Source organism: Hemiscyllium ocellatum, chromosome 12 (genome assembly GCF_020745735.1).
Source record: "Hemiscyllium ocellatum isolate sHemOce1 chromosome 12, sHemOce1.pat.X.cur, whole genome shotgun sequence".
NCBI classification, from domain to species: Eukaryota; Metazoa; Chordata; class Chondrichthyes; order Orectolobiformes; family Hemiscylliidae; genus Hemiscyllium; species Hemiscyllium ocellatum.
In genome coordinates this window covers 18,982,627-19,005,186 of record NC_083412.1, presented here as the reverse complement: position 1 = coordinate 19,005,186, position 22,560 = coordinate 18,982,627, and the positions used below count along the sequence as shown (strand labels likewise).

The 22,560-nt window shown below is 43.8% G+C and overlaps 1 protein-coding gene across 4 annotated transcripts in view; it reads left to right on the top strand.

The window, feature by feature from the left end:
• Window positions 1-249: 249 nt before the first annotated feature.
• The window catches only part of tsc22d1 (TSC22 domain family, member 1), a 204,295-nt gene continuing 181,984 nt past the window's right edge, over window positions 250-22,560 (top strand). The window contains exons 1-3 of one of the 4 annotated variants that reach the window (XM_060833346.1): window positions 250-340; window positions 2,156-4,841; window positions 5,329-5,384. In XM_060833346.1, the coding sequence (XP_060689329.1) occupies window positions 2,164-4,841; window positions 5,329-5,347 (2,697 nt within the window). In that variant the 5' untranslated portion in view covers window positions 250-340; window positions 2,156-2,163 and the 3' untranslated portion in view covers window positions 5,348-5,384. Of the gene's footprint in view, window positions 341-416; window positions 500-767; window positions 827-2,155; window positions 4,842-5,328; window positions 5,385-22,560 lie in introns of those variants that run through there. The other 3 variants (XR_009645260.1, XM_060833344.1, XM_060833345.1) reach the window with 3 other exon arrangements.

The window sequence follows — 22,560 nt, the reverse complement described above, 5'->3', positions numbered from 1 at the left end:
TGTCCGCGGACGCCTCGGGTATTTCCGTCTCCCCTTGGTGGCCGGGATGTTTTTTTTGTGGGGGGGGGGGGGGGGGGGGGGGGGGGCGTGGTTCGGCCACCCTCACGCCCGGGGGTGGAGCTCGCACGCCGAGCGGTTCGGCAATCTCCGTGATCATCCTGGAGGGGAGGGGGGAGAGGGGAGAGGAGAGATCGGCTGTTTCCGACGGCCCGGTTTTCCAGACGGCTTTATGTCTGTCTCCTCGCGGGTGGGGAAGAGAGAAACGAATGGGGAGGTGCTCGGCTGCGCATGTGCGTTCGCCATCTTGCTGGTGGCTCACTTCTCCATTGACAAGCGGACAGTGAGTGAGAGTGAGGAGGAGGAGGTGGAGGCGGGGGGAGGGGAAGCCGGGCCGGGCCGGGCCTTGGTCACGGACAGACAGCCAGCAGCTGGGGCAAGAGGGAGGCTTCAGAAGAAAACTGTCCCTTCCAGAACACGGCCGGAGCGGAAAGCAGCTCCGGTACCGCTTTTGTCACCAAAGAGAGAGAGAGAGAGAGAGACCCCCTTCCGGGGAAAAAAATATTTAATAATTCCATCCCGAGAGATTTTTTTGAATGATGCGGTGAAACGGTTCATCCCGCCAGCCAGCTTCAGTCACACACACCCCGGGGGGAGAGGGAGAGGGGGGGGGGGGCGTGGGGGAACTCCTTCCAGTCAGACAGAGGCAGGGGGTGTGGGGAGGGGAGGGGAGGGGAGGGGAGGGGAGCCCTGCTCGGTTTGCGGTGGTTCAGCTCCTGCAAGTGCCCGGCTGAGGAGGGCGAAGCGGGCTCGGGGCTCCGGGCCCACGGTGAGAGCGGGCAGGGTCAGGCCGGGCGGGCGGAGTGATGAGGGGGCAGGAGGCGGTGTCTGCACTGAGACAGGGTTAAGGGACAGAGAGGGGAGGGGGGCGCACAGCGGCCGCTAACTGGTGCTCCTTACTCTCCCCCAATCCCCCCTGTGTGTGTGTGTGTCTCTGTACACACCTGGGTACCAGCCCGCTTGACAGGTCCGGCGCGCATTCCCTCTCCCCGCAGCCCCCTACTCTACCCTAGCCACCTCTCCACTAACCCCCCCCCTCCACTAACCCCCCCGTCTACTCACCTACCCCTCTTTTCTTCCACTCTTCTCTCCTCCCCCTTCACTTACCCTCACTCCCCACTCTCCCCCTCCCCCTCACTCCCCACTCTCCCCCTCCCCCTCACTCCCCACTCTCCCCCTCCCCCTCACTCCCCACTCTCCCCCTCCCCCTCACTCCCCACTCTCCCCCTCCCCCTCACTCCCCACTCTCCCCCTCCCCCTCACTCCCCACTCTCCCCCTCACTCCCCACTCTCCCCCTCACTCCCCACTCTCCCCCTCACTCCCCACTCTCCCCCTCACTCCCCACTCTCCCCCTCACTCCCCACTCTCCCCCTCCCCCTCACTCCCCATTCTCCCCACTCACTCCCCATTCTCCCCACTCACTCCCCATTCTCCCCACTCACTCCCCATTCTCCCCACTCACTCCCCATTCTCCCCACTCTCCCCCTCACTCCCCACTCTCCCCCTCACTCCCCACTCTCCCCCTCCCCCTCACTCCCCCACTCCCTCACCCCCCACTCCCTCACTCTCCCTCCCACTCTCCCCCCACCCCCTCATCCCCACTCTCCCCCCCACCCCCTCACCTCCCCCACCCCCTCACCTCCCCCACCCCCTCACCTCCCCCACCCCCTCACCTCCCCCACCCCCTCACCTCCCCCACCCCCTCACTCCCCCTCTCCCACCCCACCCCCATCACTCCCACTTTCCTCCCTCCCCCCTCCCCACCCCCCTTCACTCCCCACCCTCCCTACCCCCCCTACCCCCCTCACCCCCCCACTCCCTACCCCCCACTCCCTCACCCCCCCCACTCCCTACCCCCCTCACCCCCCCACTCCCTACCCCCCTCACCCCCCCACCCCCCCAACTCCCCCCCACTCCCCACCCCCCCCACCCCCCTCACCCCCCCCACTCCCTACCCCCCTTGCCGCAGTTAGTGGCCGAGTAAACGCGTGCTCGCTGGGGGGTGGGTGTTCATTTATTTTGGGAGGGTTTTAAAAAAGAAGTGTATTTTTTGTTTCTTCCCCCTCTCTCTCTCCCCCCCCCCCCCCCCCCCGCCAGCCCATGCCATGATGCACCAGTCGGAGAGCGCAGCGGCGGACAGGAAGATGGCGCACCCGCTCTACCCCCGGCGGAGCAGCACCAACGACCCGCCGCCGCCCCCGGCCTCCACGCCAGGCCCAGGCTCCGGCGGGGCCTCGGCCTCTCCCTCGCTGGGCGGCCTGATGGGGCAGCCGGCTCCGACGCGCCCGCACCCGGACGACGCTCTGCGCCCGCCGGCCCTGGCGGCTTGCTCCTCCGGGCCGGGTGCCGGCTCGGTGCCGGTGCCGGCCCCGCCGCTGACTCTCAGCCTCCACGGGCCTGGGGCCGTGGCCCTTCCTCCTCCCGGCCCCGCGGCGGTGGTGGCCCCCGCCGGTGCCGGCTCGATGGCCGGGGCCCAGATGAAGAAGAAGAGCGGCTTCCAGATCACCAGCGTGACCCCGGCGCAGAACAACGCCGGCTCCAACAACAGCATCGCCGAGGACACCGAGAGCTACGACGACATGGACGAGTCCCACACCGAGGACCTCTCGTCCTCCGAGATCCTCGACGTCTCCCGGGCCACCGACTACGAGCCGGAGCGCAGCTCCTCCGAGGAGACCCTCAACAACGTGGGCGACGCCGAGACCCCCAGCGCCCTGTCCCCCAACCAGCCTCGCCTGCCCCCCCACCAGCCGGCTCTCTTCAACGGCAGCATCCACGGCCTGCACCCGCCCCCTGCTCACCACCACCACCCGACCCATCACCATCACCACCACCACCACCCCCTTCACCACCACCACCCTGCCATGCTGGCGGGCCCAGGGATGGCCGGCGCTGTGCCTTCAGGAGCGGGGATCGTGCCTCCTGGCAATGTGACCGCCGGCGTGGAGAAAAATGGCACCGGCGTGCCCATGCCCGGGTTAGTGAGTGGCTCGGTTGGGGCGCCAGTGGCCCTGGCTTCCAGCATTGGCGCCCCGGCAAATGCCAGAACTGTAAGCAGTATGGGGAGCAACGTGAGTGTCGGTGGGACGAGTGCTGGTGCCAATGCCAGTGTCGTGAGTGGTACGACTGGAGTGATCGGGGCTGCGTCCAGTACTTCCACCGGTGCAACCGTAGCACAGCAGCCGGCAGCTGGCAGCTCCAGGTTCAGAGTGGTGAAACTGGATTCCAGCACTGAGCCATACAAGAAAGGTCGCTGGGTTTGTACTGAGTTCTATGACAAAGAAAATGTCACTGTTCTCACCGAAGGCACCTCTGTGAACAGGACGCTGGACAGTGTAAAGCAAGCTTCTGTCACTGATCCAAATCTGGATGGGCAGAGTACGAGTGGAGGGAGTTCGGTAAGCAGCACCTTGAGTGCAGTGGGTTATTACATTGAAACTGCTGGTAATGGGGAACCAGGATTAGTTCCAGCCCCTCAGCAGCAGGCCTTTCAAGCATTGTGTAGTCAGCAGTTGGATTTTAGCAGTGGTGGCCCTCTGGCACAAAGTATTTCCCAACCACAGCTCTCTCAGTCCCAGCTGCATTCACAAGATGTTATGCATTCGCAGCAGAAGCCAAGCGCACCCCTCCCTGGTCGAGCCGGAATCAGTGGTGTTCAACAGACCCCAATTCAGCAGCAATTACCATATTCTCAGCAACAGCAGCCTTTGCAGACCCTGTCAGCGGGGTCCCAGCCACAGCAACTATCGTATCCTCAGCAACAGCCAGCTTCACAGATGACAACACAGCATATTATGTCATCAAACACAAGTGCTGTCATTACAGAATATGTGCAGCACCCTCAAATGCAGCCCTCTGCGCAACCCATACAGCAGAGCAGTGGTGGGGTTGGAGCAGCAGCCGCACCATCCGGCCAACCACAACTTGTTCAAGGCCAAGCACAGTCTGTTTTAGCACAAGCACAATCTGGACAGACACCAGGTCAGCCTGTGGGACATGTTTCAGCAATGATGCCACCTACTGGTGCTGCCAATGGGCAGCTGGTAACTGGTCAGCAAAGCAATACAATTCCTCTGCTGCAACAGTCTTGTTCGCCATCAATTAACAAGTCAACACCAATCAGTTTGCAACCAAGTGCTCCTCCAGCTGCTCAAGCGCAGCAGGTAGGGCAACCTCTGCAGGGCGGGATGGTACAGCAGCAGGCCAGCGTATCAGGGCTTGTGCAGCAGGTAACTGTGGCACCACCAAAACAGCAGTTGTCATCGCAACCACAAGGTCAAGGGGTTGAGTGTATTATTCAAAGTGTGAACAATCAGACAATAACTGGAATAAGTTCTACACCATCTGTTAATGCCAACCTACCCAGTGTTGGATCTAATGTATCGACTAGTATACCAACTGGACCTGCAAACACTGTTCCGCAGCAAACCACTACGCAGACCTCCATGCAGAACAGTTTGATCCAGAAAGCCAGCCAGCCTTCTGTACCAGCAAATGCAAGCCTCCCTGTGGTACAAGTGGGGCCACAGAAAATGGTGCCTGGTTCTGCCCAACACTCTGCTCCCATCCAGTCACTGTTGAATGCAGTGGAAGATTCACGGCAACCTGCAGACCAGCCACCTTTGCATGTACAGCAGGTAGCTATTGGAGAAAGTGTACTGAGTGCAGCTTCTGCTCTGGTTCAGGAAATTGCCAGCAGCGCCAACCTGCCTGCATCTGCATCGTTACTTCCTTTAAAGACCCTACCACTGTCTATGCAACCTGTGGATGGTGAAGATGACAGGTAAGAGTAGGTTTTGTCCAAGGTCATGTATGTTTTTAATACAATAGTGTAAGATCCATGCTTGAATATCACTTACTTCTACAGAAAGAGAGTATGGTTCATTTTTGCATTTTGAAGCTTTAATTATTTGAATTATGACTTCATATGTTCCAAACAGTCATGTATGTTTTCACAGTGGCAATTCCAACTGTGCTTGTTTTTACTTAAAAAAAATTTCTTCAGAGCTATTTAACTGCACAGTGGACATTATCCCAAGTCAAAATGGCTTCTCTTACTCTTCTGTAGACACAACTTTTTTTTTGTAAGTTCTCAAATTAACTGTTACTTGATAAAAGTAACATCCAAAGTACTGCAATTAAATAAGATGATAACATAGCAAAAGAAAGAATAGATTGTAAAAGCTTCTATAGCATAGTCAAGACATGAACATAATTTAGTGTAATTTCAAAACAGAAGAAAGGCTTATAATCTTTCCTTCATCTTGCAGATTTTGTGGTAAAGGTTAGTTGTCAGACACTTAACACTGTTGCAGTTGATGATGTGGGACAGGAAAATGGAGAAAAGGAGTTGAAAAACACCAGGACGTAGAGAGATCATGCACAGCTGAAGTATTCCTCTAATGTAATGGGTTAAATTCTTAAAAATTTAAATCATCTTGTTAAGTGAGCTGTTCACTTTTGCACTTGTGCCACTGAATGATACTCTGTGCTTAATACTCATCAATTTGTATTGCATGGAGCACTGCTATGAAAGAGTTAATTTTTGTGTTTAGTTCCAGGTTTGCAGAGAACATTTTTATCGAAATTAGGCTTAAAAAGGCAAATATTGCCTTACTTGCACTGTACTCAAAATAGTTTAGGACATGACATTTGACCCATGTAGAATATGAGCTGAATGCTGCATACTGAATCAGCTGGTTGTTTGGTTTATCTGGCCTGCATTGCTCTGGAACAGTGTAATGCTATAGCACTCAGAACAGGGGACTTCATCCTATCTACTTTTCATTGGAGATTGGCATCGAACGGCTGCCAAAAAGATGCTCTGTGCCAAGGTTTATACAAATGCTTAACAGATGGTTGATGGATTCAGATAAAAAGATGACTGCCAAAGATAGTGTGAACTGAAAACTCCTGGTATGCGAATACAGTCTTTTCCTTTTGTTTTTTGTGAATTGCCAGTATCTGTTTCAGTTTGCATATTTGTTACTGAAAATACAGTATATATTTTGAATTAGGTATGTAAAATAACCTCACGTTTGAATTTAAAAACTAAAACATTACAATGTTTATTGTAATTCCATCTCTTCAGTGTTTGGCCAGTACGTTTGATATGAGGAATTATGCATGAATGAAGTATGCAAGTGTTTGCACATGAATCCCTCTTTACCCTTTAAAACATTCTCATTTACTTTAGCAAATAGATCTTATGTGCATTTTTGTTTTGGGAGATCTTATGGCTTTACTTTCAAAGAGATACTGCAAATTGAATCTCAATTTCAAGATAGTTGGAAGACCCTATCTTTTGTTTGACTAGGTAAGTATGTGTCATGTTAGGTATGGTAACAAACACTGAATCAGTTTCTTTAACTTAGAGCTAATGGATCTTAACTGTCTTTAAAAAAAATCAAAACATCTGGTTATAGTAAAATAGTTTATTTGGAAGTACTAGCTTTTAGTGTGCTACTCCTTCAGGTAGCTGTGGAGCAAGGTCATAAGACACAGAATTTATAGCAAAAGGTCACCGTGTCGTGTAGTTGAAACAATATATTGAACAAAGCTAAATTGCTGAGAAGTCTGTCTTTTAGCATACGTTACGTGTTTCGCTTCATTAATATGTAAATCCCAGAACTTATCTCAAGACTGCGACTTGATACATCAAGGTTTTATGTAAAAAGATGACATCACTGCTCAGACAATGCATTAAAGGTGTGAGATTAGAGTCTGTCTGTATCCCAGTCATAACTGAGCAGTGGTGAAAAAATTGGTGTCACTGCACTATTGCGAATGAGAATCACCCAGAGTTAGTTCCATTTCTGTTCAGTCATCTCTCCTGGAGACTGTGTAATAGACATAGCAGACAGCAGGGTTATGGTGTCCCCTTCAATTTCTTGGATTCACTTGTACTGTCTGCTTGAAGGCAGCAAAATATCATCCTAGCATAAATCATGGTCCAACAGAAAGTGGGGAGGGGGGGGCGGGGCGGGCGGTGGGTGGTTGTGATACTTACGCAGATCGAGATCATGGAATTTGAAAGTTTTCAGATATAGTTAATTGCCCTGCTTGGGAATGGAAACTGATTTTGGGATCTCTGCAAATAATGTTAAATCCACTGTGTTCTGATACGTTGCTAGTTTGTAATGATATACTGGGATCTGTTTACAGTCACTATAGTCATGATTAACATAAGTATCATCTCATTTCCTTTTCTGTCTCCAATTCTTTCCCACCCCTCTAATTGCTTTAATTTTTAGTTCACTGCTGTCCTTCAAATTCTGACAAAGGCATCAGCAATGTGAACATGTGAATTTACAGTGGCGTTTTCACCTCTTCCTGTAGAATGTTTTGGAATGGTTCAATGATGAGTCTTTTATTTTGATGTGAACTGGTTTCCTTTTGGGCGGCCTTAGAAAGAAGGAAGGTTTTTTAAAAAACTCTTTGAATTGTTTGAGCTAAATCTTAATATGTCCAGATATTTGCTGTTGTTCCAGGAGTTTAAATGTGGTGAACTGCATTTAATTCACGACTCTTTTAAAATAAAAAATCCTTGGTACTGGTAACATGCAATACTCCTATGGCAGATGGATTCCTGGAGTGCATACAAGATGAACTCTTAGACTAGTATGTTGAGGAACCAACTTGGCAGGCTATAGTAGATTTAGTTTTGTGCTGTGAAAAGGGGTTCATGAATCTTAATGAAAAGTCCTTTTGGAAAAAGTGACCATAATGTTATAGAGTTCTTTTACTGGGGTAGAAGATGAAGTAGTCCAGTCCAAAATTGGGATTCTTAATCTAAATAAAAGAAACTAAAAACCTATGTTGGATGAGTTGGCTGCGTTAGGATAAATTCATGATAGTGGACATTACATGGTTAATACTTGAGGGACAAGTACATGTGTTACAGCAATAATGCACTCCTTTCAGGCTAAAGGACACAACAGGAATATGTGGCTTGACAATGGTTAACAAAATAAATTAAGGATAATGCTAGATCCAAAGCTGAGTTGTCCAAAGTTGCTTGGAAAGGTAGCAAGCCTGAAGACTGGGAGCAGTTTAGAATTTAGCAGGGCCAAGAGGTATGAGAGAACTTGAAGGCAACGTCAAAATGGGCAGTAAGAGCTTGTAAAAAGTATGAAAAAGGAAAGGCAATAATGAAGACAAATGTTGGCACCATACAAACTGAAATGGGAGAGTTGATAATGAAAAATTAGGAAATGGCGTAGTTAAGCAACTTCATTTGCCCTATTGCCACCGAATACAACATAGAAGGCTTACCAGAGATGTTAAGGAAGTAAGAGTCTTTTGGCAAGAAGGAATTGAAGGAAGTTAGTAAACAAGGAGTACTGAAAAAATAAATGGGTGTGAAATCTTTTAAATCCCTAAGGCCAGGTAACCTAGATCCCAGCTTACTGAAGGAGGCAACCAAGAAATAATAGGTGTATTGCTTGTTAGCTTTCAAGATTCTGTAGATTTCTGAACAATCCCAACAGGGTGGTGTGTAAATGTAATCCTCCTGTTTATAGATGAGGATGAAACAAGAAATTGTACATCAGTTAGCCTAATATCACTTAGTAAGGAAAATACTAGTCTATTACACAAAACTGTCAGATTTATGGAAGAAACAATATTTGATAAATCTATGGATTTTTGAGGGCATAACTAATGTGGAAGAACCAGTTAACTTTAATTTTTAAAGGTTTTCATAAATTTCATTGAGGTTATTATGCAAAATTGAGCATGTGGGATTGGTGGTAATATGCTGGCATGGATTGAGAATTGGTTGGCAGAGAGGAAACAGGAATAACAGGGTTTTCAGAGTAGAAGGTGGTGACTAGTGCAGTACCATTGAGATCAGTGTTTGGTCCCTATCTATGAACAAGGTATATCAATGGTTTGGATGAGTGAGTTGAGTGTAATATTTCCAAGTTTGCTAACGGCACAACATTGAGTGAATAGTGAGGAGGACGTAAAGATGCTTCTGGGTGATTTGGACAACTTGAGTGAGTTGGCAGATGCACTAAAATGTAGATAAATGTAAAGTTGTCCACTTTGGTAGGAGAAATTATTTAAATGGTAATACTTTGTATATTGTACAAAGAAAGCTGAAAGTCCTTATACACTGGTCTATGAAAGCAAGCATAGAGGTGCAGTAAGCATTTAGGAATGCAAATGATGTTTTGGCCTTCATTGCAAGAGGTTTTGAGGAGTAACGCATGAACATTGTGCAACTGTACAGAGCCTTGGTGAGGCTGTCTGAAGTAATGTGTGCAGTTTTGAATTCCTTACCCAAGCAAAGATACACTTACCATAGAGGGAGTAAAGTAAAATTTCAGCTGACTGCTGGGGTGTGTGTTTTGTCACGTGAGCAGCGATTCACTAGTTTAGAAGAATGAGAGGCAATGTTCTTAAAATGTACACCATTCTGACAGGGCTGGACAGACTGCAGGGATGATGTATGAGTTGGGGGTGTCCAGAACAAGGAGTCATGGTTACAGGATATATGGTAGACCATTTTGGACTGGTGGGAAATTCCTTTACTGAGGTTGATGAACCTGTGAAGGCAAAATCACTGAATATGTTTCAGAAAGAAGTAGATTTCTAGTGGGTGAAGATGTCATCGTCAAAGGGAATGGAGAGAGCTAGAATATGGATTTGAGGTAGGGGCTCGTGAATGGTGTTGCATGCTAGATTGTCTGAATGGCTTGCTTCTCTTTTCAGTTTCAAGATAACTGACTAAGAAATGAACATTGCATATCTCTTGCTATTCGTTTCTGATGTGTAAACTTGAAAATCATGCCTTTGCAGCTAATGGAAGTGAAAATTAGGATAGAATTACAGTTACGGGGACATTAAATTGATGAAATGTTTGAAGCTGATGCGATTGTTCATGCAATCCATAAATTTAGCTTAAAATGCAAATATCTAGGCGTAATTGACTTCTGCATTTGGAGGGAGTATGTCTCAGAAAACAGGATTTTCTAACTCCAGTTTGAGACATTAGAATTTTTTTTGCATAAATGTTGACCTATGAAGATATCAATTGCAAATTTGTTGTTTGCTTCAAGCAATTTTATAAATAGTCAATGTTTCCTGGGTTTCATTGTAAAATCAAATGCTTTCCGTATAAGTCAAATGCCTGATTTTTTTTTCTTTTCTCTATCTTCCACTTTCTTCTCTTCACTGAATCTCATCTCATTTAATCTTGTCTCTATCTGTTTAATGCTGTTGGCACCTTTAGTGCATTTTCTATCACTCAGATGTCCCTTTTTATGCATGGTACTTCTGTGTCACCATAAGTACTTCACTTCTTTTATAGCCATCTCTCCTCATGTCCCTAAGCTGTGGGCTTTTTGGACCACAACTATTCTCTAGTGCTGCTGCTGTCTTGGAGTTATAAAGTTGTACAGCATGGAAACAGACCCTCCGGTCCAACTCGTCCATGCCAACCAGATATCTTAAATCTAGCCCCATTTGCCAGCATTTGGCCCATGTCCCTCTAAACTCTTCCTGTTCATATATCCATCCAGATGCTTTTAAATGTAATTGTACCAGCTGCCTCCACTTCCTCTGGCAGCTAATTTCATACCCTCTGTATGAAAAAGGTGCTCCTTAGGTCCCTTTTAAATTTTTTCCCCTCTCGTCTTAAAGCTTTGCCCTCTAGTTTTGGACTCTCCCACCCTGGGGAAAAGACTTTGTCTATTTAACCTGTCAATGCACCTAATGATTTTATAAACTCTAAAGTTACCCCTCAGTCTCAGCTGCAGGGGAAATGGCCTCAGTCTATTCATCCTCTCCTTACAGCTCAAACTCTCCAATCCTGGCGACATCCTTGTAAATCTTTTCTGAAGCTTTAAGTTTCATAATATCCTTCCTTAACAAAGAAAAAACGAACAGTTTGTTTTAGGGATGGTTTAGAGGGCTCTGGGATTGGCTGGTGGATAACTGCAGGTTTAGCGAAGCTGGAAGTATCAAGCTTGTCACTTTGGAAAGAGTTGGTCAGCAAATGGAATTTGAGGGTGGTGTTGCTTAGAGAAAAAGAGAGGTTTATTGAGTGATCTTGAGATCAATCTGAGTGAAAATAGTTCTTGGAAAATTAAAACCCTCTTGGCGTCTTGCTAAGTTAGTTATTCCTAAGTAACAATAAAACAACCATTGGAGTGCATGAAACCAATCCATGTTGCCAAGGATAAGCTAATGGTTTGGCTGATGTGTATGTTAGGATATCTTTGGCAGAGCTTTGAGTGTGGGGGATGAGCATGACCAATATTTCCCTAATCTTGAAAATAATGTCATGAAAATTGAGATCAGTTATTCTTTGGTTTACATAACACCTATTTTATTTAGTGCAGTATTTATAACCAACGTCAACAATTGAATCTTTTATTAGTCCCCAGCGTACTTTTATACTTTGTTAGCTTGTTTCTGAAGTCTTGCTCCTCTTGAGTTGTATTTTCATCCAAGAATTAAATTTTCAGTATTGATAGCCAGAGATTTTGAAACCCTTTTATCTCCCTTCTGAGAAATGTTAGAAGTGTGATTGTTTGCCTCTTAGGTCTATAAAGTTCATTGGCCTGGGTGCTAGAATTTTATTGTCGGTGTAAGCACTGATAACTCAAAAGACATTAATGAAAAATTTCTATGCAAGTGTAAACCCTGAAGTAAAAGCAGTACGTGAGAGTTCTTTTGAGGAAGGCTTGATTTTTGTACTGACGTGGTTGGCAATGTTTTGGGCATTTTAATAATGAGCATGGATTAATCAGTCAACCAGTCCTGCACCACACTCAAAGTTCTAGTTATTGGATGCTCAGTGGCAATAAGTTTCCTCATACATTTGCATGTATGTTCAAGTACTACAGATTATTAAATGTAATGAAATCAACATCACAATAACTTTGGAAGTGGGAGGGAAAGTTTTTGGGGTATTATGAAGGAGAAGGAAATATTGCAAGCCTACAGGTTTAGGGGTACCTACAACAGCCACTTATATTTAAAAGCATTTTTTTAACCCAGGCAAATACCTCCAGTGTTTGAGTGAAATGTTAAACTTGTCAGGCAAACAGAATCTCACTAAACCAAAGCAGAAAACACTTTGGAGTGAACAAGTCAAAGAAGTAGGGTTTAAAGTGGGTAGGATAGAAATGGGGAAACAGTGGAAAACTTTTAGGGGAGGAATTCCAGGCCCTGAGCCTTGGATTATTTAGGCACAGCTGCTGGTGGTGGTGGTGGTGTGCAGGATACCTGGAGCCCAGAGTTAGAGGAACGCTCGAGTTAAGGAAGGTTGCAAAGATAGGGGTGAGGTTGTGAAAGTATTTGAACAAGAGTAAGAAATTTAAATTGGAAAACTTGGAAATTAGTGTAGATCAGCAAGCACAGATGAATGAGTAGGATTTGTGCTGGCAGTTAAGTTTTGGAGGAATGAGTGTTTGAGGGTGGGTAGTGAATTTGAGTTGGTCAGGTCTGAATGACATAAACTACCCAGATTCAAATTTGTTTGCAGCTGAGTGAAATGCTGACCTGGTCTGTATTCTCTGGCCATGCTGTATTTAGGCCGCAAGTGCCCAGGTTGATTACCTCCGACTAGGGATGCTGTATCCTTTGTACTGTTGATGCCACACCAGCTTAAATGAGCAGCAACCAGCCACCTGAAGTTGATCTGTGGGATTTCTTCCTTCTTTTGGAATGTTATGCTGAAATGTAATTGTCTTCTGAATGTTATCTACAAACACGTTTGTTGGAACGTTGTGCAGGATTTCCACTATTACTGATGGGATAGCTATTGCAACAACCTTGTTGATTACCTTGTCTCTGCCGTTGACATTTGATCATTTGAGTCCACTTTTTAAAGGCTTACATTGTGTTAACCCAAGCCACTTCAGGAGCTAAGTAGTCACACCAACATTATGTTCATAATGCTGAACCCCTTCCCCTTAATACTGCTTTTCTCACTTCCCCACCCCACTTTAATTTTCTTTCTTCATCTTCTGGAGATATCATCACCATGTACCTACCCAGACTTCCGAGAAACTGTTCTTCATGTTTGGGCCTATCCTTACACCTGCGCTCATGCTTTTGAAGAAAAGTGTGTGCGTGTTATATAAGCCACTTGTTTGAGTTTCTGTGAATGTTGCATTTTCAGAGAATTTGGTAACATTTTTGCCAGACACAAAACTGACAAGTCCCAAGCCTTGACAGCAAATAACCTATACAATACCAAACCCTATTTATTAGTGGGTTAAATTTGAATACGGTGCAAATTAAGGCCTACTTTTTTGAACGCTATCATATTTTACAACTGCTTGAGTGGTTTGTACAGTTTGCATAGTGCATTCCAGAAACCAGCTTTTGTTGACAGGCCATGAATTTAAGACAGGGCAGCCATAACCAATTTATTTTCAGTTTTATTGGTGTAGTTCTTGAATTTCTCAACCTCTTTGCTTTCATATTAATTTTGTTCAATCAACAGTAGATTGTATAATATAGGTAAAATCAGTTCCCTGAAAATGGTGCAATTGTGACTCAAACATGTAAAAATATTGCTACTTCTCACCAGTTGGTTGCCAGTGGTAGTAAATATTGTATAGTAATATTTGTTTGGTTGGGTTGTAAATCTCTTCAGTAATAGTATTCTTTTGTGTTGTTACTCATATATGTGGAACTCCTGAGCTCTGGCTGTTGCTATTTTCATTGATTCAGCCTGTTATTGCAGTTTTAATAGAAAGTGCTTTCAACATTTGACAATCTTGTCTATACCTGACGAGGTTAGAGTAGTTGGAAGTCACATTAACGTGCAAGCTTGTTCATTGGTGGGACATTTGTACTGTCAAAAAGCAGATCACTGGCATGTGACTGAAAGCTTTGAGAAATTTCACTTTTTTCCCTATGAAATTCAGCTGACTTTAACTTACTAAAGCACAAGAACAGACATTTGGTGCTGTGAGTCTATGCTGTCAGTGCCTTCTCCAACCCTTTCAACATGTCCCCTTTTTGCTTTGTGTTTCTAACTTCTGCTTGGATAAATCTATACTAATCTATCTACTTGTGGTAGCAAGTTACATTTCTCTCGCTGATTAAGGGAATTTTTAATAACGATCATATCTTTATATCCCTAGAAGCTTGACACTATTCAGGACAAAAACGCCTGCTTGATTTGCGGCATATCTGCAAACATTCTGTCACTCCATTACCAATGCTCAGCATCAGTGCATACTAGCTACAACATAAGCTACAGAAATTTGCAAAAGATCCTTAAACAGTACTTTCCAAATCCATGACTACTTCAATTTAGAAGGTCAAGGGTAGCAGATACATGGGAACACCACCATCTGCAAACTCCACTCCAAGCCACTCACTATTCTGACTTGGTGACTTCGCCAGTCCTTCATTGTCACTGGGGTTGTGTGTGGGGTGTTGGAAAAGCACAGCAGGTCAGGCAGCAGCCAAGGAGTAGGAAAACTGAAGTTTCAAGCACAAGCCCTTCAGCAGAGCTTGAGCCCAAAACGTCAGTTTTCCTGCTCGTGTGCTGCCTGACCTGCTGTGCTTTTCAAGCATCATGTTCTTGACTCTAATCTCTGGCATCTGCAGTAATCACACCCCCCCCCACCCCCCCCCCCCCCCACCCCAAACCGTATGTCTTTGTAGGTCTACCTGCAGCATGTGGACTGCAGCGATTCAAGAAGGCAGCTCACCACCATCTTCTTGAGGTGAACTAGGGATGGGCAATAAATGCTGGCCAGCCAGCAACACCCATACCCCAACAAGTGAATGCACATCTAGTTCTGGATTCCCCGTCAAATAAAAATACCTTTTAAATAGATACCATCTCAAATACTTTGAGGTTCCCTTGATTCCTTTTGAAGTAAGGTCCCTTTTACATGTTTGCTCTTGAATAATTAACATAACCTCTGTGCTGATATCTGGTAAAACCTAATTGCAGCTGTCCTATGCTGTGCACCAGACTATTTAAGTTATCTGTTTGGTCTAACCAAGATTCTATACATGTTTAACTGCTTTTTGTTGTTATACCTATGATAAGCTCCAGAAGTATGTTTTGTAGTTTTTCTTGATCTCATTAACCTACATTGACAGTTCTGGTTATGCATCTGTGCCCCCGAAACCTCAACTTCATTCAGATACTTGTTTTCTGAGAAATGTCCGTTATAATATTGGTATATCAGAAATCTGCCATTTTAGTCTCAATTCAATTTTTGTAAAACATCACAAATCTTTGCATGTTGTCTTCGCCCCGCCCTCTTCCCCACACCCCGGTATTCCTTCTCTTGTAGATCCTGTGTCTGAAGGGAGGGGGGAAGCCTGTGATCGGAAGGTCTGGAGCAGATCTTGTGCTCACCTCTTAAGCTGGAGAACTTTAGCTACGCTGTCATCAATTGCTTTTCAACCAAGTTCTCAAACATCCTCTCTCGCTGAAGATAACTGTGTCAGTAGAAATGGCAGGCAGAGAGTAGCCAAATTGAGGTTTTATGCATAGGTTTCTCGGCCTTTGGGATATTGGCTGCCTGCTGTCATTATGCAAATAAATTTGGGTGGAGAGAATGCAAAATAAGAGAAATAATCAACTGAGCAGAAATTCATTTGGTCTGTTACTAATATGAACTTATGCATATCTGGTTTCTGTTCCATTGCATCATACAGTTGGAATTTAAGATGAATCTGATCTTGGCTTATTATTGTAATTTAGGAATTGTACTCAATTTTGACAGAATATAAAGGTAGTTCCATAACGCTGTAGTTGTGTTCCAGCAAAGCCTCGCTTAATAGAAATAATGGGGCCTATGGGAAAAATGGGGTTTGGGCAGATCAGCAAAAAATATCACCCTCGATCGCTCAAAAATCTCCCAGCGGCACAACATAGAGTATAACACAGCCTGAATGAAGGTTTAAATCATTTATTAATGAAACAAGTAAATTTAAACACATTGAAAAAATATTGTTAATGCAGGGGAACAGCAGGTTGTCATCATCACCTTCAGGTGCAGTTGTGGCTTTGTCTTCTGGTTTTTGGGGTTTGGTTTAAAAAGAACATCTAGTTTTTGTTGCTTTACCCTTTCTCTGTCTTGAAGAAGCTGTTCATAGAGTGCCAGATGATATGTTATTGAATGAACTGCTATCCTGCCACATTCTATGCTGTAATTGTCCACTAAGAACTGCAACTGCTTCTCAAATTCCCTCCGAATAGAAGACAGAAGAGAAGTGGAAAGCTGTCATGATGCTACATCCTGGACTTCGTAATTTTCATATCCAGCTTCCACTACCCCTCAGCGACAAGCTGTTGCAGATCAGCTCCAGAGAGGTCTTCACAGTGGGACTCCAGCAGCTCTTCAATATCCTCTCTTTCCGCTTCTTCAAAGCCAACCTGAAAGCTGTATCACATGTTCTCTGCTAATGCTCAAAATACTTTAGAACATCTGGCTTCTCTTGGTGTTATAGCCTTTCTTTTATGTTCACTACCTGCAATTTTATCAAGCTGTTGCTAACATTCTTGTTATCATGTTCCTCCATTTTTGCCAAAAAAAGGATGATCTACGGGGTAGATTGTGTGATATGTAAGTACAAGAATAAATTAGGAGAAAGTGAGGACTGCAGATGCTGGAGATCAGCTGAAAATGTGTTGCTGGAAAAGCGCAGCAGGTCAGGCAGCATCCAAGGAGCAGGAGAGTCGACGTTTTGGGCATGAGCCCTTCGTGTTGCCCGAAACGTCGACTCTCCTCCTTAAATGCTGCCTGACCTGCTGCGCTTTTCCAGCAACACATTTTCAGCACAAGAATAAATTAGAAAGGCAAATGTATGTTTAAGAGTAACTCAGTCCTCCTTGTCCGAGGGAGAGCAATGAACATTCATTAGTTTAATTTTTGATATGAAGCTGCTCAATCTATAGTACTGTACCTCTCTCATGCTCTGACGGCAGTTGACACCAGCGCATGTACAGAACGAACTGTGTGAAATAATTGCAGTTGAATTGCGCTCTTGCGAACAGAGGTAAGCATTCTCAAATACCGTTCCCTAATTCTTCAGCGATGTTATAGCTAAATCGAGCTGCTGAAATGACTATCTTACCTCATGGATGGAGACACTTTTTTTCTCTCTCTTACTGAACTTTTTTTCCATTGATGTGTATAATCCAATAAGATCATATTTTGCTGTTGGTTTGAACTTCATTCTGTTTTACATGTACTTATTACATGAGAAGCTGAAATCACTTTGATTTATTACAACACATTGATCCATAGCCTTGGCAGTGGTACAAGGGAAAATAAATTGCAAGTTTCATATTTTCATTCATTTGAATTGGCCTAGAAGTATTTTAGCTTTGTCACAGATCCTAAGTCCTGTAGTCTTCAAGCCCCTTGTGCAGCAGTGACTTTGCCATTCTCTGGTATAATGTGTCAAAGCTTCAGACCTTCTTGTCTTTGGACTCTAATACTTTGGTACAAGAATTGCAGAAAACAAAGTTATTTGGGGCCACCTTATTTTTGCTACCAAAATGCACTGTACCCAATTCTGTTGGAACTTTGGTTACGTGCCTGTCCTGGAAATCCGTTCTGTATAAACTCCATTTGTTTGGTGTCATCTGCAAATTTTGAAATTGTACTTCTGATTCTTAAGTTTGAGTTGTTAGAGTAAGTAGCGAGAGGCCGTGCTGTCAGTACCAGTTCTTCTAGGGCATCTCCTCTTCTCTTGTAGTCCTGTAACCACTCCCTCACTGTCCTTTTGTTTTGTACTCAGCTTGCCAGTAATTGTTCTACTTGTCTCCTGATTCCACAGCTTCTGTTGTTCAGTCATCGGCCTTTTGAAAAACAAGATCATTATCTCCTTCAGCCTTGCTGACCATTTTGTGCAAATACATTTAAATTTTGGTTGAAGCATTGCACAAGCAGCATTACTACTTGAGGTGTGCATTGATGAATACCTTTCTATTGCTTGAGTTGTGCTTTCTGGGTACTGTATGCTTGATGAGGATTAAGATTCCCCAGTTCAGATTAATAGGTCCCAGCGTACAGTATATCAGTGAAGCACCTGACAGTAAAGAGGTGGTCTGTTTTTGGAGCTGGTGTTTGTGTTGTTAAGATGTGTGTGCAATGGCCTGTAGCGTATTTGAGTTCCAAGTTTAAAAATAGCTTTCCTTTGGGCAAAGACCATAACCACTTTTTGGTGTTTTCAAACCTCATCTGTGGTTTTATTTTTATCTGATGTAGCTAAGTATACTAAAGTGAAGTATGTCACTCTTATTTTCTGTCAGGGTTTTGATGTGGAGTAGATTGTTTAAACTCTAATTACTGAGTTTGCCTCTATGGCCTCCGTAATAAATACGTCATTGAATGCACTCACCTAATGGGAGGGTCACACGATCTAGTGAAACAAATAGTGAACAAAATACTTTGGGCAAAATAATGTAAATAGAAGTGAACTGGTTGAATGAGCATAAACTGCCTTCACAAATGTAGCGCCAAAAGGCAGTTGAGGTACGTCATTACCTGAGTAACACTTTTCCACACCCCCCTCTCAGGAATTTAATAATTACCTGCATGCTTGCTGCTACTGCCTAATCTACAGAAGTGATTAAATTCTGCCTGTGCTAAACTCGGGAAGTGGCAATATGTGCTATGAATTCTGATGCATTGTTCCAATGTAATTTGCAGGTTTTCCCTTTATCTTGAGACGAGTCTGAGGAAATCTTTTGTAGGCATAGCCCTATAGCAAAACGAGTTATTTCAGTTAAAATTTGATCAACACAATTCATTCACTTTTTTTCTACAAACATTAAGAAAAAACGTTCTACCCAAACACGGCCTGCTTTTAAAGAATTTTTTTTATGGTTTTCTCAGACAACTTGGAAGTTTTGAGAACAGCTTTACAGGTTTTGGTGTACCTGATTCTGTCTGAATGTTTGAATCTTTAATGGCAAATATTGGTACTACAGCTAAGCCAACTTCTGTTCTTGACTGATGCCTATATGTGTGCTTGGGTGGCGAGATGATAGAGTCCTTCCCTCCCTTACCCATGGATCGCCAGTGCTTAATGGAAGAAGTAACAGCACAGACCGTAGATTGAACCTGGAGCACTTGTGTAACTAAATAAGACTGACTTGCATTTATTTGTCCCTTTTTGGAACATCTTAAAGCAGTTTGTGCACAGTTTTTGGAGTGCAGTTGCTCTTTGGGGTGGGGGTGGAGGGGTGAAGATGTGGTAGCCAATTTACACATAGCAAGTTCCCACAAAAAAGTCAAATAACTAGCCCAAATGAACTGTTCACTATGAAGCAAAATATGTTCGTAGTGGAAATCTGAAATAAAAACAGAAAACACTGGATAAATATAGCATGTCTGGCAGCCTTTGTGGAGCGTTTTAATGTTTTAAGTCCAGTAACCTTTCTTTCGAGCCTAGTGTTCTGAAGAATCCGATCAGATTCAGGATATCTTTTTTTTGTTAACAGAGGCTGTCAGATTGCTGCGTTACTCCCAGCATTTTCTGATTTCATTTGTGTTTCCTGCTAGTTGAGGGATAAATGTTATCCAGGTCACTGAAGACTTTTCTCTCTCCTTTAAATAGCTGCTATACTTAAAGCACTCAGCAATCTATTTAGTGGTGGTTTGTGAATACCAGATACAATATGGGAAATGGTGAAATTGTGCAGACTCTGCCATATGCCCAGAGTTTGCTGGTTGAGCACATTTGTACCTCACTCACTTGAGTTTGATGTTTCCTTCTTTTTATTCTAAATCTGCTCCCTTAAATGAAACAAGGCTGCTTTAGATCGCTGAGAAATTGAAGCAGTAATTCCCAATCTCTAAATATGAAACTAAATTTATACACGAGCAACACAGTTTTGTTATACCTGGAACTCAATCCTTTGCATGCCTGAATGCCACCGGAAGCTGACTGACGTAAACCAAGGGCTGGTCGTAAAATGCTTTTCTATCTATGTGAATTGTATGATGCTTTGAAAGGCATTTTATTGCAATCCTTGTTTTTATGTAGAATTGTTGACAATTAGCAACGTTTTTTTTCTGTGATCATTGAATGATCACAGGAGGTGAATGCAGTACAGCTTTAGTTACAGTTTTCATACATATAAAGGTTAAAAAAAAATTTTGGTTAGTGTAAAAGAACCGGGTGCTCCAGTTTCCTCCCACAATCCAAAAATGTGCAGATTAGGTCAATTGGCCATGCTGAATTGCCCATAGTATTAGGTGAAGGGGTAAAGGTAGGGGTATGGGTGGGTGGCGGGTCGGTGTGGTCTTGTTGGGCCGAAGGGCTTGTTTCCACACTAAGTAATCTAATCTAATCTAAAGATATTTAGACATTGAAAATAGTGGCTTTTCATTGGATTAGTCACTAAATAATTTTAGTTACCTGATTTTAGTTAAATAACTAAAGTTATAATTTAGTTAAACCTGATGAAGGAGCAGCACTCTGAAAGCCAGTAATTCCTGTTGGACTATAACTTGGTGTCGTGATTTTTAACTTGGTCCACCCTAGTCCAATGCTGGCACCTCTACATCGTGAATAATTTTGAATTGATCTATTCCTTGTAAGCCATCCTAGAATTATTTCTGCAAACTTCATTAACTCCTGTGCAACAGCTTTTTTGAGCTTTGCACATATTTATAGCTTAATTCTGTGCAATAAATTTTACTTGTCAGCTGTTATTCTTGTATTTGCTTATCCAAAACACTTACCAGACGATGTGAAGGAGATTGGTGCCCATTAATGCTCTTTTCGTACCTCCTGGTGAAAGTCTTGGTGATTTATGGTGGTTTAATATTTTAACCTCTTCTATGTTGGCTTGACTTCATTGCATTTTTTCTTTGATTCAATCCCACGTCCAGGGCTTGAGTGCATCATCTAGGCTGACACTCCATTTCAATGCTGAACTACTGCATTGACTGAGATGCTAAGTCTTGGAATGCATATCAAACCATGGCCTTGTCTTGCCGCTCAGTTGGATGTAACTAATCCCATGGCAACTATTAGAAGAAGACAATGGCTTTTTCTGGGCAGCATTCATCCCTCAAAGTCTAACAAAATACATTAACAGGTCATTCATCTCTCTGCTGTTTGCTAGCCTTTGCTGTGTATGAACTGGTTACTACATTTATCTTAAAAACAAAACTTTTATTAATTTGAGGATACAAAATGTACCTTCCTCACTTTGTCAGGTTTGTAGTCTGTCCATTTCTCTATCTCCAATCTCCCCCACCCCCTCATATCTTTTGCAACCTCTGAACTGGGGATAACTGGCTGTCAATGCTGCCAACTGTCTATTATCCTAATTCAGCTTTATTGAAGGAATTGTTGAGAGTTGTTCTGAAAATGCAGTTAACCATGAGGGATGTTTCAGTAATTAGGGTGTGATGGAAGCTTGCTTTTCCAGTTTTCTTCTCATAAAGCAGCCACGTTACCAAACACTTGCCTTTGCTCAAGCACTTGCTGGGTGTTAAGGGACGTTGGCGTATTTTGTCGAGTAAAATGTGGGTCCTCTTAGGCAAAAATTTAAAGCAGAGGAACTAAGATTTGAAACTCTGCGTCCCTGATATGGAATTATTCTTTAAATTGATAAAGTGGTGAATTAAAAACAAAATGTAAGATGAAATACTTGGGCAACATTCATGGGAAGAAACAAAGCTGATTTTTCAAGTAGATAACTGTTCGTTATTTTCTGTTACTTCAGATTGCTAGCATGCAAAGTATTTCACGAATGTTGAGTTGTGTTGACTGTTTACTTTTCATACTGGAGGGAAGTGAAACTCGAGGAATGTAGTAAGTAATGCAGTTAATAGCATCTCTAAGATATGGGTGAAATGGGCAGACACATGGCAAAGTAAATTTAATAGGTGGAAATATGAACATATATTTTTTGTTTGGAAATGAGTATTAGAGAAGTCTAAATGGTACAATTCTAAATAGGGTGCAGAAACAGAAATACTTGGGATTATATTTACATAAATCCTTGAAGGTGGCAAAAGTGATTTGAGAAGACTGTCAAAAGTAAATCCTTATTTAAAGAGGGATATTCTTGAATTGCAATTAGTTCAGAAAAGATTCACCAGGTTGCTCCCTAAGTTGAAAGTTGAGCCTATACCATCACAGAGGGAGATATGTTTGTAGAAGAATTGGTATGTGAAGGGTTAGAGCATATCCTTTTGGATCTGAATTCAACTGTTTTAGAGTTCTTATGTGACTTTGATTCCTGCTTATCTTTATCCTTTTATGTTTATGGACTGGAATAATCAGCGAAAAAGTAGATTAGATTAGATTAGATTTCCTACAGTGTGGAAACAGGCCCTTCGGCTCAACCAGTCCACAGCGACCATCTGAAGAGTAACCCTCCCAGACCCATCTCCCTCTGAATAATGCACCTAACAATATGGGCAATGTAGCATGGCCAGTTCACCTGACTGTACATCTTTGGACTGTGGGAGGAAAGTGGAGCACGTGGAGGAAACCCACGCAGACACTGGGAGAATGTGTGAACTCCACATAGACAG